At 54.9% G+C, this 17,609-nt stretch overlaps 1 protein-coding gene across 1 annotated transcript in view; it reads right to left on the bottom strand.

The window, feature by feature from the left end:
• The window catches only part of HSF1 (heat shock transcription factor 1), a 68,273-nt gene that overhangs the window by 32,491 nt on the left and 18,173 nt on the right, over nucleotides 1–17,609 (bottom strand). Inside the window, exons 2-4 of the mRNA XM_065627376.1 lie at nucleotides 17,402–17,510; nucleotides 12,889–13,025; nucleotides 11,081–11,205 (exon numbers count right to left, since the gene is read on the bottom strand). Coding sequence (XP_065483448.1) covers nucleotides 11,081–11,205; nucleotides 12,889–13,025; nucleotides 17,402–17,510 — 371 coding nt within the window. The remainder of the gene's footprint in view (nucleotides 1–11,080; nucleotides 11,206–12,888; nucleotides 13,026–17,401; nucleotides 17,511–17,609) is intronic.

Here is a 17,609-nt window from a genome sequence, read left to right as displayed (position 1 = left end):
GGGGCCCCCGGGACCAGCCCGACATGCGGGGGCCACGGTAGGAAAGCGTTTTGGCTGCGGTCTCCGAACAGCTGGAGCCGGCGCAACCTTTGCGCAGGAAGGCCGTAAAACAACACATTACAATTGTCCAATTTAGAGGTCATAAAAGCGCAGACCACAGTCTCAGCGCGAGGCTGGGAGAGCCAGAGCTCGGCCAACGACGCTCGCGTGGCGAGTGGCAAAATGAAGAATTAGCACACGTGGAATTAGGGACGGCCAAACGGCGCCGCGGAAACCCAGCCCTTCCCGTGGCAGCACCGCGGCCATGCCTGGACACGCAGGTATCCCTTTCCTTTGAGGCTCTGGGGAAACATTTAATTATGCAGAGAGAATCATCGAATCCCATGTTGGAAGGGACCTCAAGGATCGTCTGGTCCAAGCTTTCTCGGCAAAGCCCGGTCTAGCCAAGCTGACCCAGCGCCCTGTCCAGCTGAACCTTCAACGTGGCCAATGTTGGGGAACCCACCGCTTCCCCGGGGACATTATTCGAATAGCTGATAGCTCTCATTGTGAACAATTTTCCTTTGGTATACAGAACACCAAAACGACGCTGAAGAGATTCAGAATGCGCCCGCACCCTGAATACCGGGTACGGTTTTCGTTCTCGACTGCGAAAAGCAAGAGAGATTTCCGTACGGGGAATGAGATCACACAGTATGGCTCTTCAGATTGCAAGAGAGGTGCCTACAGAAGTCACGGGTGGCAAAATTGTTGAATAAACACTAGTTGTTCGTTGCCTGTTTGATAACTAGAAGGAATCAAATAAAGGCAGAAGGAGCCTGGCTCAAACCAAACATGGACTTTTCCTTCCATAAAATGACGCTTAATGGTAACTGGGTTCCAGGAGCCGCATTCCCCTTCCAGCGCAAACGCTCTCGCCACCTCCTTTTGAAGGGGCAAATGCTCCGGCTTTAATATGCTTAATACCCAAAGCAAAAAGAGCAGCCGATGGTGCGGCCTATCACTGTCACCTCCAGCTCTGCGCAAGGCTGGGGACAGCGGTGGCACCTGACGGTCCTTCCTCCGTGCACAGCCCAGCAACGGCCTAAAGCCGGAGGTGATTGTTCCCTCAGATTACATGAAACGGGACGATGGAAGGTCCATTAGCAGAGTAGAATCACAGAATTTTGGTTGGAAAAGCCCCTCAAGATCATGGAGTCCAAGCATAACCCACCCCGGCACTGCCCCCTGTCCCTGAGAACCTCACGTCCGTCTGTCCAACCCCTCCAGGACGGTGACTCCAGCACTGCCCTGGGCAGCCTGTTCCAATGCCCCACAGCCCTTTGGGGAAGAAATTGTTCCCCAGATCCAACCTCAACCTCCCCTGGCGCAACTTGAGGCCGTTTCCTCTGGTCCTGGCGCTTGTTCCTGGGGAGCAGAGCCCGACCCCCCCTGGCTCCAAGCTCCTTTCAGGCAGGTCAGAGATCAGAAGGTCTCCCCTCAGCTCCTGTTCTCCAGCTGAACCCCCAGCTCCCTCAGCCGCTCCCATCACCCTTGTGCTCCAGCCCCTCACCAGCTCCGTTCCCTTCTCTCAACTCGCACCCCGCGGTTTTCCTGCCGGAGGTCACTTTGACGCCGCTGCCGACTCCCGTGACCCCGCGATGTGCACGGCTCCCTCTGCTGCACCCCCCGACATCGCTGTCCTTCCAGGTTTCCTGCACACACACAAGTGATGTCTCACTTCCAAACCCGAACCAGGAGCATGTCATTACTTAACTCCGCTCGCTGCATTCCCACGTATTTTGAAAAGGAAACTCAGCAACGAGGTAAAAAATCGTAATTTGTTATTTCCTGACGAGCGCCAGTGAACTGAGAAGTAGAGCCCCCGCCGAAGCTGCTTGATAGAGATTCTCGCCAACAGGGCTGTAATTCATCCTAATGCCATTTCTTTCAGGAGGAAACAGGCAGTTAATAAGCGGGGAGCAGCGCGGCGGAGGGCGCAGGGACACACAGATGCCGCCCAGCTGCCCGCCCCGAGCTGCCGCACAAAGGAAAAGGCTCTTCCAATGCAGAGCGACGTGGCGGCTGCTCAGCTGCGCCGGGACGCGGCCCCCGAGGACAAGACGCTCCCTCATCCCGTCCCATTCCGGCGGGCAGAGCCGCTCCGCGCAACACCGCGGATCACTACTGCCGCCAGAAGACTCTTTTGGTAAAGGTCTGGGTGCAGACGGCAAAGCACAGTCACAGACAGGGTTGGGTGACAGACAACAGGGATGGGTGACAGACAGACAGACAGGGTTGGGTGACAGACAGACAGCCAGGGTTGGGTGGCAGACAGACAGCCAGGGTTGGGTGGCAGACAGACAGCCAGACAGCCAGCAGCACAGGCCTGGTCCCTCGGTCACTACTGGCGCCTATGTCCAACTTGGCCCGTAAACGGACCTGTGTACAAAAGCCTCAAAGCTAAACGTGGTTCAGACGCGCAGGGTGCGTGACCTGCTGGCAATGCGGCTCCGGGGAGCACGTCCCTCCGCTCCCAAACACCGCTGGGCCGGGCTGCAGAGCGGGACCCCAGATCCACCGAGCTCGGAAAGCACGGCGGGAGCCACAGAAAACAGCCGGCCGGCTGCTTCCCAGCGGATCATCTTACAAACCCGACGTCTTCGCTACACAGACCGGGCCTCAGTTTTTCCACGCCAGGCCAGACGTGCAGAACGAACCACTTGCGCTCGCAGGGCTGCCGAGGAAAAGGTGAAGAGAGAACCAGGGTTGCAAAGTTCTGCCTAATGCTGAGGCTGGGACTAAACCCCAGAGGGTTTGAAGCGGGTTTGAAGCGGAGCACCTTGCTCCCCGAAGGTGGGAGGGCTGCTGGTAACGAGGCTTTTCCGAGCACGGTGACTAAACTTGGATATCACCTTGTTGGCTCCGTGCCGTCCTAGCTCAGCTTTCCTCTCACCTAACGCTGATGGATTCAATCTTTTCAACAAATGTTCTAATGCAAACTCTATCCCCTTAGGTCAGTGTCAAACGATAATATATGTGTTGCTTTTGGAACCCTGAAGCCATCAAGCAAGCTACACGGGTCAGAATTATTTGGTATGATTTACTGGGGGTTTGCAGACGGTAAACTAATTCTGAGGAAGAGGGATTGTGCTGCGAAAGGCCAAGTCCTTGTGTCTGTTCAGATTTATTTTTGTCCAGAGGCATTTTAACTTTTCAGTTGTGTGAGCGACCGGGGCCTTGTAAAAGCGCCGGGGCCCGGCGGGGAGGAAGCGCTGGCGGCGGCCCCGGCAGCGCCGAGCCCCGCGGGACACGGGGAACGCGCTCGAAGCAGGTGCGGACACCACGGCTTTCCACAACCTGTTTGGAACGAAACTCACGGGGCCGCCGGGGCTCCCGGGGGCCGGAGAGGAGCCGATGAATCACCAAGAGGGACCGCGAACCCCCTTCCTGCCACGGCTGCGGCAGCAGGTACGGGCAGGGCAGGCACAGGCAGGGCAGGTACGGGCAGGGCAGGCGCGGGCAGGGCCGGCGCGGGCAGGGCTCTCCTTCCTCCCTGCAAAACAACCTGTGTGGACAAACATTTCCAAACTCAGAGCCAACGTCTCCATTTCAAGCGCTGGTTGGGTTTTCCGCTCCCCAAGCGTTCAGGCTGGTTTTGTTACACTTGTAATATTAATAATGACCACGGCGCCGTCCCAGGGCAGCGCCACGGCCGCACAGAAATCCTTGTCCACCATTCGACTCCATACAGGTAAGAAAAAGTCCGAGTGTTGTCATCTTTAATTGTTTACAACCTGAAAAGACAAGTGTGTGGCCGCACCTACGCTAAAGCTGAAGCGCTCTCCTTACAGAGCCGCGCACGGGGCTCAGAAGACGAGGAATTACAGAAAGATGCCGACAGACCCGGCGCTGGTGACAAACATTATAGGAATGTATGAATTTAATATAAAGATACGTCGCTCAGTACCTGAGAGTCAGTGCGGCCCCCCCAGAGCCAGCTTTAATTGCCATCGTCAGCTTAAAAACCTCAACAGTTCCAAGTTAGAAAGCCCAGAGGAAAACATTTGGCTGGGCTGAGCCAGCGCTTCAGAAGCTAAGAAAGCAGAACGGGAGCCAAAAGAAAGGGCAGGAACGCGAGGTCAGTCACCGGCTCCGGATTTGGAGTCACGAACGAGCACCCTTGGCGCGAGGACATCCCGGGAAGGCAGCGGCGCCCAGCGAAGGGGATGGAGCAAAAACCGGCCCCGGGCTCCTGCCCTTCTCCTGCAGTCCTTGCTGATGCCTTTCCAGTTCTAAAATACCACAAGATAAAAGAAATAGAAAAGATACCGACGGTAACGCTCTTAACGCAAAACTTCTCGTGAGTAAAAGCATCCCGGCTGTTGGTGAATTAAGCATGTAGTTACACAGTCCCTTTAAATATCAAGACTCGGTAAGCTTGGCCTGTTAAGAACGGTTCTAGCAAAGCCTCAGCACCGATAAGAAACACAGAAGGTGCAGCGGAGTGAAAAGAGACACTTTCCCAAACGCCAGCACAAAGCATTTGGAGAAGATGTTGAGTAAGCGATGCTCAAGCTGGGCCATGAGCCTGGAGGGAAAGAGCAGGAGTTACAACGACGTTACGGGACGTGCGTGAGGTACCGCGATGGGAGAGCAGGAAAACGAGAGGGGCGTGCTAGAAAAAGCTCTTTGAAGCTGGGTACGAAACACTAAAACCGAAATTCCAGGCTGCACTGTGACTTAGTGAATCTCCACAGAACGGCCTGCAGGGCCCGTCTTCGCACGCTCCAATAAATTGCATTTTGTGATAAGCACGGGGGGGGGGGGGTGGAACCAGAAAAAAGCTGTAATTTTGCACTGTTAATGATGTGAAGGAGCAGCTGAGGAGGGAGGAGCAGAAGGGCGCCCGGAGGCTCCGCCGCGGCGCAGAACCAACCGCGACTCCTCGCTTCGGAACAAGCAGCACAAGAGCCTCAGGTTGTCCGGACCCAGAATGAGGAGATTTGCTCTTTTTTGTGCATCTTTCTGCGTGAGGTAACCAGGAGGACAAAGGGAGCGCGGTGCAACGCGACCGTAACTCCGAGAGCAGGAAGGCAGGAGGCACCAAAGGCCATTAAAACCTTCCCTAAAGCTCACGGCCGGTCCAGACACTTGTTTCGCCCAAGACTTGCTTGCCTCTTTTTTTTAAAAATAAAAGTCTGCAGAGGCCCATAAATACCCGGAAGCAGACAAGGGACTCCTGTTTTCCAGGAGAAGAAAAAAACCGCCCACAAACCCAACAAAAACCCCACCCTAAAACTAAGAAAAAGCCCCAAACGCGTGGGGCTCAGAGCAGGAAAGCGCAGCCTAAGCCGACGCGAGCAGGTGACGTCCCCGCACCGCAGGGACGCAACGTCCCGGCTCCCAGAGCCCCTGGGACACCGGCCGGGGCCACTCAAGGACCTGCTGACAAACTATAAATATGTTCCGACCCAAAGTTCGGCATTTCCATCGTTTGCTGCCAGTGCCAGAGACTGACGGCAACTCCTCCACCGTTCTACGAGAGCGGAGACGGGTCTGACCGCCGTCCTGGCTCTTCTGGGGAGACTTTTTGAGCTGAGTCGATAGGAGAAGATTTGAGACCTTTACTCTGAGCGTGACATTGGATGCGCCAGAGAAATTTCCAATTCAAACCAGTAAACCCCCCAAACATCTTTCCCTGTCCCAGCCTCAGCCCATCTGTGTTTTCAAGAAGATCTCCCTTCCACAGAAGACAAGTTGTGACCGTAAACCTCTTTTTTATGCCAACAAAGCTTCTTGATATAAACCACACCTGGTGTGTTTAGCTAAAGTGGACCCCGGTTCAAAATACGCCTTTCGACAGGAAAAAAATAACAAAGAACGGAGCGCTTCGGGCACTAAGAAACAGCTTCGTGCCTCTGGCACCCTCACCCCTTTGGAGACGACTGTCGCCGCGTCGGGTGACACAAACCAGGTGTGATTTGTCACCGTGCCGGTGCGGGGACCCGTCGCTGGTCACGGGTGAAGAGCTGGGACACGGCCCCGCGTTCTGAGCCCCGGGCAATGGGGACAACGCCCGTTCCCCCCGCCCTGCCGCCCGCAGAACGCCCCAGGAGCGGCTCCCCCGCGGCGGCCGCGGCGCAGATCCAAGCGCGGGCGGAGAGCAAAGTCACATTGATCGCAACCAGCTCACGTTGGCGCTACCAGCGCACCCTGTTCACGGGGAAAAGGCTTGGGAGTTGGATTCCTCAAACACCCGCAAGACGGGGACAGGCCGATCAGCGAGCGGAGAGGAGAACAAGACGCCGGGCACTGCAATCTTTCCAGGACGTACTGCTTGCCTCATGGTATCAGATTTTCACGGCGGAAAGCCCCGAACGCTGCGATTCTGGTGCGCAGAGCACAAGCTGCAGCATCCCCGGGCATTCGCTCCTGCAGCTGCGGCTCGGACGGGGAATCTCCAGTTCCCACGTGCAGCGGTGAGATCAACCGCGGTCCTCCCCATATCGTTTGAAGTTTTATTTAAGAGCACAGACCTTATCACTAGTCTAATTTTATCTATTTTCATCCCTGTTACTGCATAAACCCGCCAAGCGACGGTTCCTCGGGCTGCAGTTACCTCCAGAGATGCACGTCGGCGTTTGCTCTCCCTTTTCAGCGAAAAGGGCTCCGGGCACTGGTTACTCAGCAGGTTTGCGCTCACTTTGGTAATTTCTGTTCCTGAGGGTTGCTCAGCGACCCAGCGTTCTTACCCTGCCCACTCCAGCTCTATTCATGCTCCTCTGCTCGTGGTCAGACCTGTGACATTTCCAAAGCCAATGGTTGACCGAGAGCCCCCACGTACAACCATTCACATCAAAAAAAGAACGAACGCGGGATGTTTTGGCCCCGTTGCAAGCTCGTTTTCAGAGCTAAATTCCTCATTTGTAGCAACCTTGCACTTAGCCAAACAAAAACATGCTGGCTTTAAGAGCAAAATTAACCCATCTCTAACTCACGGCTGAAAAAAGCTCAGATTTTTGGCCAAAGTTCACTTCACATGAACAACTTCGGCTCATCCACGCCGGCGTTTGAACGCTCAGTGGTGGTTTTTAGAAGTTTGGGTAAGAGCAGCGCGAGGAAGTTGGAGCCACAATCTCTATTTCTGTGCAGAAACAATTCAGGAGGTCTCTGTTATTAAACTTCTCCCTCAAAGACCGACACGCACCAGAGTTTCTTTGGGCGCTGGGCTCCTCCTCGCCGAGCCTGTGGCGGCCAGAACTGGGGTTTTTTCCCCAAATCTCCTGCGCGCTGGTCATCCGATGAAGCAGCAGGTCTGTCTGAAGTTCCGCTCCATCCCGTGCAGACACAAACGGTTCCTGGATTGAGCCGTTAACGTATTTCAAGCCTCCACACCGGAGGATTAACAGGGATTATTCCCGTGGAACTTGCAACAAAGACACGTCGTGGCTACGGCAGGAACCCAACAGGATTCCGGTTCCGATTCCAACACGATTCACCGGACACCGGCAGAGCAACAGGCACGACCTGAAGGGCTCAATCCACGTCATTTTGTCCACAAAATGATCGCAGGTTGGCTCTTGACACCGGCGCGGGGACGGGGAAGGAGAAGCACCTGGAATAGCTCCACCGCAGAGACGCAACGGGATGCGAACCAGTGGGCCCTCTAAAACACTCCAAAAACTTATCAAGAAAACAAGTGACAATGACGTGACGATAAGACCCAGCTGACGCTCTGATGCGCTACAGATCCAGAGGGAAGGAGACCAACCTTGGGTGAATTGGATGGGCTATTGTTCAAGGAGCAAGAGAATTCTTAACCACAAGTTCCCGAGAAAATGAAGACATGAAACTGGCTTGGACGCTCTGCCCTCCAGAGAAGGACCAGCATCGAGTGTGGGGATCCAGTGCTAATAAAGACGGGAAAGAGTAAAGATAATGAAACGCTGACTCCAGAGCTGTGGCTATTGAGCGACACGGAGAACCCGCGAACATCGAACAAACCGGTTCTGAGGGGCTGCGAAGGCCGGAGCAGCGGGCAGGAAAAACGGAGAGCACTCAGCCCAGCTTTCAAAAGAGCGAAACCCACGGTTTTTATTAACTGGAAGCTTTGCTGTCTGAGCCGTTGTGAGTTCTCTGCCACCCCAGAGCTCCCAGTCCTGCTGTAGGCACTCCACCTAGTGGTTTCCAGCCCGGTTTTAATTAATAACGCTGATGTTTGCTTTGGGAAGAGCCAGCGGCGCAGCCGGAACGCAGCCTAGAGACCGTCATGCGTTTGCGGGCGCTCTCATCCTGAACGCGAGCCGAGACACTTATCTCAGAACATGCCCCCGGGCCGCGAAAAGCAGGAAACTTCACACGGGCACCGTGTGCTGGGCTCTGCATGTCGCCAGGGCCAGAAAATGAGCGCGCAAAAGAGAAGCCTCCCACGCCAACCTGTCGTGATAACGGCTGCGAGCGGAGCTGCTGGGAGACACAAGCCGCGGTGAGTGGCAAACTGCTTGTTTTTCCACGAAAGCTGAAAAAGGGTTCCCAGCCCAGGGACAGCCGAGTTTACCCCGTCGTGGAGTCACCGGCGGGTCTGCTCCCGCCACGTCGTGCTGCCGAAGATCCCGCGGGGCCTGTTTCGGGACGTGCGGGCGGCCGCGGGCGCACGAGGACGCTCCGATCCGGCAGCTCTCGGGCTTCATCTGGGCTGTGTGGGAGCTTCGCATCCAAAGCCATGGCGGGCACGTCCCTTCGCTCGCTTGGAAGGGAAAACAGACCCCCAAAGCCGCCCTATCAATAACGGCACACGAACCTTCCACCTGCTGCCACCAACCAGCAGCCCTGGACAACCCACTTTTCTTTCTCGTCTTCAAGAGCCCGAGGAGAAGCAGAGCCTGGGCGCTCACACCCGGGTGGTCATCGCTTAAAGAATGAATCCTGTCTGCAACCGCTGACCTAAAGGGAGGGAAACCCTTCCAGTTTTAGGTTGGTCTGCTCATATAACAAAGACAACAGTGACCTGCAAAACACCCGGTCATGAACTACAGACACCGCTCACCCTGCAGCTTTAGACATTATGAAGCCGCACAATCAGTCGAGTCTCGCTCATATCTCAAGACCGTCGGGTAAAGTGTCCTTTAGCGGAATGTTGCTTGTTACACGCTGAAAGGAGAATGTAATGCAATGTGCAAAGGTATAACCAATTAGCTCTTTAGCATTTGAACGCAGCGATTAGATTTTGGACATAACGCTTTCTGCTGATCTTGCTGGCTTTATTCCAGCATCCGGACCCGCACGGCTCTGCAACAAACACAACCTCTCACCTCTGGGTGCTACGACCCAGCGTATTCGCATAGCACATGACGGAGCCCTGGGTTTGGGACAACAAATCGTTCCCAATGATTTTGGGAACCATCTAGACTGACCTCGGAGACAGAGCAGGTCGTCCCCCCTTCCACACACACCAGAGGGGCTGGAGATCCACAAGCACAAGATATGCAACCCAACATCATGGGAATTAGTAATGAAATCCAAGAAAAGGGACTTGGCTGTGGATCACAGTGCGGAAAAAATGTTCTTTTATGGTGAAACTGCCCCCTTGAGCCCCCACCCCGCTTTTCCAACAAGAACGGGGCCGCTCGCTCTGTTTGCCGTGAGACCCTGAGCCAAGTTCCTTAGAAACACCGGCAGAGATGAGGAAGCGGGAAATAAAATAAACTTCACTGATGGGTGATCCGCTCCGCTTTGTGGGGAGGTGAACAGGAGAAAAGAACCAAAGAGGAGCTTTAAATCCGGATGTAGAAAGGTGCCTAAGGGAATCACAGAATCATTTTGGTTGGAAAAGCCCCTCAAGGTCACCGAGTCCAGCCACAACCCACCCCTGGCACTGACCCACATCCCTGAGAACCTCATGTCCGTCTGTCCAACCCCTCCAGGGACGGTGACTCCAGCACTGCCCTGGGCAGCCTGTTCCAATGCCCCACAGCCCTTTGGGGAAGAAATTGTTCCCCAGATCCAACCTCAACCTCCCCTGGCGCAACTTGAGGCCGTTTCCTCTGCTCCTGGCGCTTGTTCCTGGGGAGCAGAGCCCGACCCCCCTGGCTCCAAGCTCCTTTCAGGCAGTTGCAGAGCGAGAAGGGAAAAGGTGCCCGGAGCAGCAGTCCCTGAGCAGCCCTCACAGTAAAGCCGGTTTACTAGCGAGACCCTGGATCCCCCCGTTTGCCTCCCAACCCAGCGATGCCGGGTGGGCAGCACCCAGTGAGAACTGAACCGGGCACGAGTCAGAAGCCAAGAGCCTGGGGGAGGGACAGACGGACAGCAGACGTTATCCCGAACCATCGAAATACCCTGGTGCAGCGCAAGACAAGACAGAATAGAACCATAGAATTATTTGGGTTGGAAAAGACCTTTCAGACCATCGAGTCCAACACTGACACTCTCGATATCCACTTGCCAGAAGGAGGGTGCCTGATCTCAACAGAAAACGGCGCCTTTTGTCTGGAAAGCTTTTAGTAACGTTCCACACAAATTCAGTGCCAGCATGTCCACTAGTATGACATTTTAGAGCCCCTATTACGCAGAATATTTAAATTGCTTTTAACTTTGTGATGCCGAGAACATTTAGAAGCCACTATATTCATGAATATGAACCTCAGCTTAGGTGAAACTACATTTATCCACGTTCAAGTTGGAATTAAATTGGTGAAAGAAAGGAGACTAAGAGGGACTTCATGCTAACAGTACAATGCTGATCCAGGGATTAAGCTGGGGTTTATTTTGTGCTTTGTGGGAGGAAAACAGAAAACCACCAGGGAGAAACGCAGCACCGCACACTGACTGAGACTCAGGGAAGGACGTTCCCAAAGCCTCCACAGCCCTTCAACCCACACCGCAGGGCAGGTCGCACCGCGCTGGCGGGGACACCAGGTCTTTAACGGGTTTTAATCGTGTCCCAAGGATCCCCGAGCCTGTTCCAGCCCCAGTGACGCTGCCGAGACAGCCGGAGCGGAGAGCGAGCAGCCGCCGCGGCTAAGGTCTGGAAAATGATGGTTTGGGACAGAAAGCGCGGAGCAAAGTGGCATTTGGTGGCACCCCCTCCCCACATACATACTGCTTCATGGCCATCAGCTTGGAGTCCATGCTCTCCTGCTTCCCCTTCATCACCTGGATGTCCGTCAGCAACTTGGTGACGTTGTCTTGCCGAACCTTTATATCCTCGTTCTTTATACTGGATACCTGGAGGCAGAAAGGGAGACGTCAGTGATGTTTCCTCCCTACAAAACGGTTATTGAAGCTTCGAAGTTGATGCCGCAAACGATTGTCTTCCTTCTCTAGGCCAAGCGCTGCGTTCGCACCTGAACTGCGTCCCAGGACTAAGACCAGCCGCCTGCAAAGCAGCTTTGCTGGAAGCAGACGGCTGTTTGAAAACGGCAAATTCTGCCGCAGCCTCAAAAGGTCGGTCTTTTTGGCTCAGAAATACAGTGCTGAGGTGCACGCGCAGGGCAGCACCCACACGAACCTCCAGAAACGCAACGGGCCGGGACATTTGTGTCTGTGACGGTCCTAAAACCGGCACTTTGCGGCTGCAGAGAGCGGGGAGCACATCTGCACGGAACGCAGGGAATAAACACTTCTCGCGCACTCTCAAGGGCCTCTGCTGCGTGTGCTGAGCTGTGGATGGGTCTTAGCAATTGAGCAAGTCATTAGCGGGTTAGAGAAGCAGCCCAGGAGCAGGAGGGCGGCGGAGCTCGCTGCGGCAGACGTCACTCGACATCCTCCTCGTCCCCACTATGAGCGTTAAAGCTGCTCAGGGGAAGAGGCCGAGCAGCCGAGTTGATTTTTCTGCTAAGATCCTCAGGAGCAATGACGCCCCAGCATGTTCACGTTCATCACGGAGATGTCTGTGAGCCCACCAACTTCTGCGGGTTAACACATCTCATCTCCATCGCGGCTCCTCTCCCCGCGCTTCCCAGCGGCTCGTACATCTTCAGGATCCCTTCGCATCCTCCTAACGTGTCTGCCCACCATGAAAATGTCTGCAGGAACTAAACGCCTCAGTGCAAACGGCACTGATGGTTATCTGAGAGCGCCCTGGGATGGACACGAGAGCAAGCCGCTCTCTACGCGTTGCTTTGGTTCATATTTGGAAAAGAACGACAAAACCAGGCTCCTCCAGCCCACACTTCGGGACGAATGAATTAGCCTGGGAAGTCCCTCAGCATTTCGGGAACTCCCAATACCAAGTGCTGCTCCAGCACGTCGCAGGACCTACGCCACAATGCTGGATTTCAGGAAACGGGGGCAGCTGTAAAACACATCTGCGAGTTCAAAGGGCAAAAGCGTAAGTTTATATTCGGGATACGCTGGAGGTTAACACATTTAAAATAATTTGGGTACCTTATCCTTCCTTTTCCTCTTTCCACTACTATATCTAACACATCCTCACATGTCTGTGTGCACACACTGTATGCATAATACGTATTTTTCCTTCCGTGAGGCATTTTCAGTAAATCCTGCAGCTCAACTAGTGATCACTCTCCCTCCTACTGAAAGGCACAATTGCTCTTGAGCCTCTCCAGAGGATCCAGCAAACTTCCCCCCATCACGCTAAACTCAAACAGATGCTGCTCGTTCGGAAAACAACAGGACAAATCCAGTGCCCCCTTTTCCTGAACTCAGAAGCAATTTGGTTTGCGAGGCCCGAGCGCTGCTGCGTTCTGTCGGGGCTGTGGGAGAGGGGGGACGTCTTGGCAGCCTCATAACGAACCTATGGCTGAAAACATGGAGAAAACCAATAAAACATAAACCGATAACCAACGGCTCTATGTCCATCAGCCCTTGGAGCAGGCTTGGGCTTTCCAGATTGATCCGCTGCTTTTCAACAGTTTATCTAGAGCAAGATGTGCTGTATAAACTTACGCTGGTGACCTTCCTCTTGATGTTCTCCAGGAGATGCTCCTGGCCGCGGATGAAGTAGGGATGCTGGAACTCGGTGTCGTCCTTCTCCGGCTTCACCAGTCCCCCCTGCTCGATGTGGACAACCTTGCGAAAGCCATCTGGAAAACAAAGGGGAGATGCTGGGAGAAAAGCTCAACGGGCCACACGTGAACTGAGAAAGGAAAACCAGCATGAGTGTCTCTTGTTGGCTCTGTCACTGTGGTATCGCTGTCTGACCGATCCCACCCCCAAAATGCCACGTTGGGGTGAGAAACCCGTCCTTAAACTGGCGGTTTGGCCAGGGGCTTGTGCTGATCCTCTCCAGCCGGCCGGAGCAGCAATGGGCAGAGTCCCCTGCAGCTGCCAGCCCTCCCCCTGCCTCAGTTTCCCCCGGCGGAGCAGCTCCAGGTACCTGCCCCGAGCAGCAGCCACGCACAGAGCGCGGGGACAGTGGGATCCGCTTCTACGGCCGCGGATCACGGGAAAAGCACCTGCTGGTGCTCCCAGTGTGGGTCAGCAAGAGGATGAGGGAGGATTAGAAGGGGGGTGGTCAGTAGGTCAGAGAGGTTCTCCTGCCCCTCTGCTCTGCCCTGGGGAGACCTCATCTGGAATGTTGTGTCCAGTTCTGGGCCTCTCAGCTCCAGGACAGGGAACTGCTGGAGAGAGTCCAGCGCAGCCACCAAGATGCTGGAGGGAGTGGAGCATCTCCCGTGTGAGGAAAGGCTGAGGAGCTGGGGCTCTGGAGCTGGGGAAGAGGAGACTGAGGGCTGACTCATTCATGGGGATCAATATGGAAAGGGTGGGTGTCAGGAGGATGGAGCCAGGCTCTTCTGGGTGACAACCAGTGACAGGACAAGGGGCAATGGGTGCAAACTGGAACACAGGAGGTTCCACTTGAATATGAGAAGAAACTTGTTCCCGGTGAGGGTGCCAGAGCCTGGCCCAGGCTGCCCAGGGAGGTTGTGGAGTCTCCTTCTCTGCAGACATTCCAACCCGCCTGGACACCTTCTGTGTAACCTCAGCTGGGTGTTCCTGCTCCGGCGGGGGGTTGCACTGGGTGAGCTTTCGAGGCCCCATCCAACCCCTGGGATTGTGTGAAGCTACTGCAACTAAAGCAAAAGGCTCCAAGTAATCTCCGGGTTTCTGCTCCAAGCCCTGGAGCGCAGGGGCCCGTCCTGCCGTGGGGATGAACACGTCCTGCCTCGGCTCTTCAACGCAGAGCGAGAGAAGGGAAGATGTGTATGTTGACAACACTTTTCCATCAATACAACCCAAAAGAGACCCAAAGCTCTAGCGCGGGCTCCGGGCCATCCCGGTGAGCTCGTGTCTTATTTATTCGGTGAATAAATAAACAGAGAGCAATTAGCCACGCGCTCAGCCACAGACCTGGCGCAGATAAAGCACCGCTGCCCGTTATCTCCTGTACTAATGAAAACAGGAACCCTCTGGAGACAAAACCACGCGAGTGGCCACCAGCACACGATGGGTTATTCCACGTTTACCCACATCCCAAGCCCCCCGCTCATCGCTTTGGCGCCTTCCCACCCTCCCCATCGCGACGCAGACGCCTGGGGCTGGGATTCCTGGAATAAACGTGCACGTTCCAGGGCACTGTGGCCACCCTGACCACGAGGGGGAATTTTCTTACAGAGAAGGGGACCCCAAGGCCCAGGAGGTCAATAAATTACTTCCCAAGGGCTTCGGAGCCTTCCCAGGGAATTCCTCCCCAAAGTCCAGGACAGAGCTGGCACCTCTGCAAATATGGTCGGTGCTCCTGACGCAGAAATCCAAGTGAACAATCCACTCACCTTTATACTAAAGCCTCAAATACTATTTTTGTTTGAACAGCCTACTCCTCCTGAAGAAATATAAGTCCGTATAGAATTTCTCGTTCTAATATCTGACTAAACCCACCGTGGCTCCGGGCAATTCCCAGAACCGCAGCGACAGCAGCACTTTGTGCACAAGCGGCATCGTGTGGCTCCCGCCCTCGCGACGGACAAACGTCATCGTACACCCCAACTTCCAAAAGTGCCCTTTGCAAACAGCCCTGCTATCGCCGGGGAGAGCGGATCCAGGTTCCTTGCTCAGAAAATGGGGTTATAACTACTGGAAACAATCGAGCTGCAGGTCCAGAACTCGAAACTAAAGACCTGTCACCTCCCCAGCGTTCCCTTTCTGGCCATCTTGTCTTCCCAAATCTTTCCCCATCACCACCCCAAACCCACCCACATTCGCCCTCTAGCCTTTCCCATAGCAGAGGTTCTTCTTCCAGCCCCTTATCCGCCAAAAAAATCCTCCTGGTTTCTGCTTCCTGGCGTATTCGTGCTTTTGAAGCCCTTCTCCCACCTGGGAAAACGCTGTTTCATCTTGGGAACTACACCTCCAACTTTTAACTTCCAAGTCGTTATGTAAGGGGGGGAAAAATATAAAAAGGAGAGTGTTCCTAAGGAACACCAACACCATTACAATCTTGTAATGTACGCACACAATGGTGTGCTACACAAAACGATGATCCTCTGGTAGCCCAGGGTGCAAGTTCTCTACCACGAGTCCTTACAAGGGAAGGGAAATGAAAGCCCACCAAGTTATTACTGCAGTTAACAGCAGAAGAAGGCAAGATAAAAAAATAGAGAAGAGAAAACACCGCTGTCTCCCTGACGTAAAGGCCAGAATCCCCCAGAAGATGATTGCAAAGAAAAAACAAGCATCTTCAAATGCGTTTAAACCACCTAAAAGTGATCAGGAACAGCACAGTGCAAAGCGCTTTTGGATCTCAGTGTGTCTGTAAACTGCCGGCATAAATCTACGGTGTTATTGAAGTTGTGCAGTCCGCTGCTGTGGTTAAAAAGAATAAAATTGTCTCCTGCGCTTGCAGGATTTAGCGAAATTACACGTTATTGTAGTGATACTAGGCAGTTTTGGGTTATTTGGGTGATCCTTAAGAACGCAGGGTCGTGCCGCGCAGAACGTGTCCGCGGCCGCGCCGAGAGCTGCTGCCGAAAGGCAACGAACACGCTGGCGCTTGTGAGCGGGTGGGAACGCTCCCCGCAGCCACGCCGGAGCGCTGGGCTGATCCCGACGCCCCCGGGCGCGGGGGGCGGCTCAAAGGGACCCTTGTGCTGCTGCCCATGGGAGGCAGCGGCGCAGCCGGGCGCGAACCGGCGGCTCTGCCGTGATCCCCGACCCTTCCTGCAGGAGAGCAGCTCTGACACGGCGCAGACGCCCCCGTCCGTCACACAGCCGGGCGCTGCTGCGTTTTCCAGCACATCTGAAGGGTCAGAGAAGGATTAAGCAGCGTAAGTTTGGAAAACAGGGAAGAGGGAGCGTGGAGGAAGAGAAGATTGCTCAGCTGGTAGAGGGCAGGGAGCTGGTAGTGTGGAGATACTTGGGGAGAAGTTCTCCCTTTGTGTGCCCAGCCCGGGGAGGTTGAGGTTGGATCTGGGGAACAATTTCTTCCCCAAAGGGCTGTGGGGCATTGGAACAGGCTGCCCAGGGCAGTGCTGGAGTCACCATCCCTGGAGGGGTTGGACAGACGGACATGAGGTTCTCAGGGACACGGGGCAGTGCCGGGGGTGGGTTATGGTTGGACTCGGTGACCTTGAGGGGCTTTTCCAACCAAAATGATTCTGTGAAACACCAGCTCCCATTGGGTTTGCTCCTACAGCAGCCAGGAGATCACAGAGTCATTTCAGCTGAAGAGACCCTCAGGATCACCGAGTCCAACCATAACCCAGCCCTGGCACTGCCCCATGTCCTGAGAACCTCCTGTCCGTCTGTCCAGCCCCTCCAGGGACGGTGACTCCAGCACTGCCCTGGGCAGCCTGTTCCAATGCCCCACAGCCCTTTGGGGAAGAAATTGTTCCCCAGATCCAACCTCAACCTCCCCTGGCGCAACTTGAGGCCGTTTCCTCTGCTCCTGGCGCTTGTTCCTGGGGAGCAGAGCCCGACCCCCCTGGCTCCAAGCTCCTTTCAGGCAGGTCAGAGATCAGAAGGTCTCCCCTCAGCTCCTGTTCTCCAGCTGAACCCCCAGCTCCCTCTCCCCAGCAGGTGTCCCTGGAGCCAACGTTCCCCACGCCCCCAGCACAGAACCGCGTTTTCTGGGGCTGCGCCTCCAGGTGACCGAGGCTCAGTTGCGGCCCTGGAGAATTTCCGAGCAACCCTCCCTCAGCGCCAACCTGCACGTTGCTGGACTGTTCACCCAGCCAGGACAGTGAACTTCGCGTGTTGGTCTCTGGTCTAGAGTTCTGTGGATTTTCTTTTTAAATAATCGCTGTTTGGAAGAGCCAGTGGAGCCAACGCCTGCTCCGCGTGGCGCTGGCGGCAGTGTGTCCATGCCGTGGGTCTGTCCCACTGGCAGTCAGGCTAAAAACTGCCACTTGGTCCCCAAAACTGGAGATCGCAGAGCCAGCAAATCCTCCCAGCTCAATGCAACGTCCCCTACACCAAACCTGGGCAGAGCAGGGGAACCGGCCTTCCCCTCGGCGATACTCACACATGTTGAGCTGCCGTACAAAGCTGGCCATGTTGTTGTGTTTGAAGTACTTGGGAAGCACCTCCTTGGCAAATTGGCCTTGGTCAAACACATGGAAGCTGTTTCCACTCTGGAAAAAAAAAAAAAGAAACATTATCAACCCCCAGGAGACACAAGGAGAGAAGCTCACCCGCCCTCTGCTTTCGCAAGGATAAATGTGCGCAGGTGA

This window comes from Caloenas nicobarica, chromosome 2, assembly GCF_036013445.1.
Source record: "Caloenas nicobarica isolate bCalNic1 chromosome 2, bCalNic1.hap1, whole genome shotgun sequence".
Classification (NCBI taxonomy): Eukaryota; Metazoa; Chordata; class Aves; order Columbiformes; family Columbidae; genus Caloenas; species Caloenas nicobarica.
This window is presented reverse-complemented; position numbering and strand designations above follow the sequence as displayed.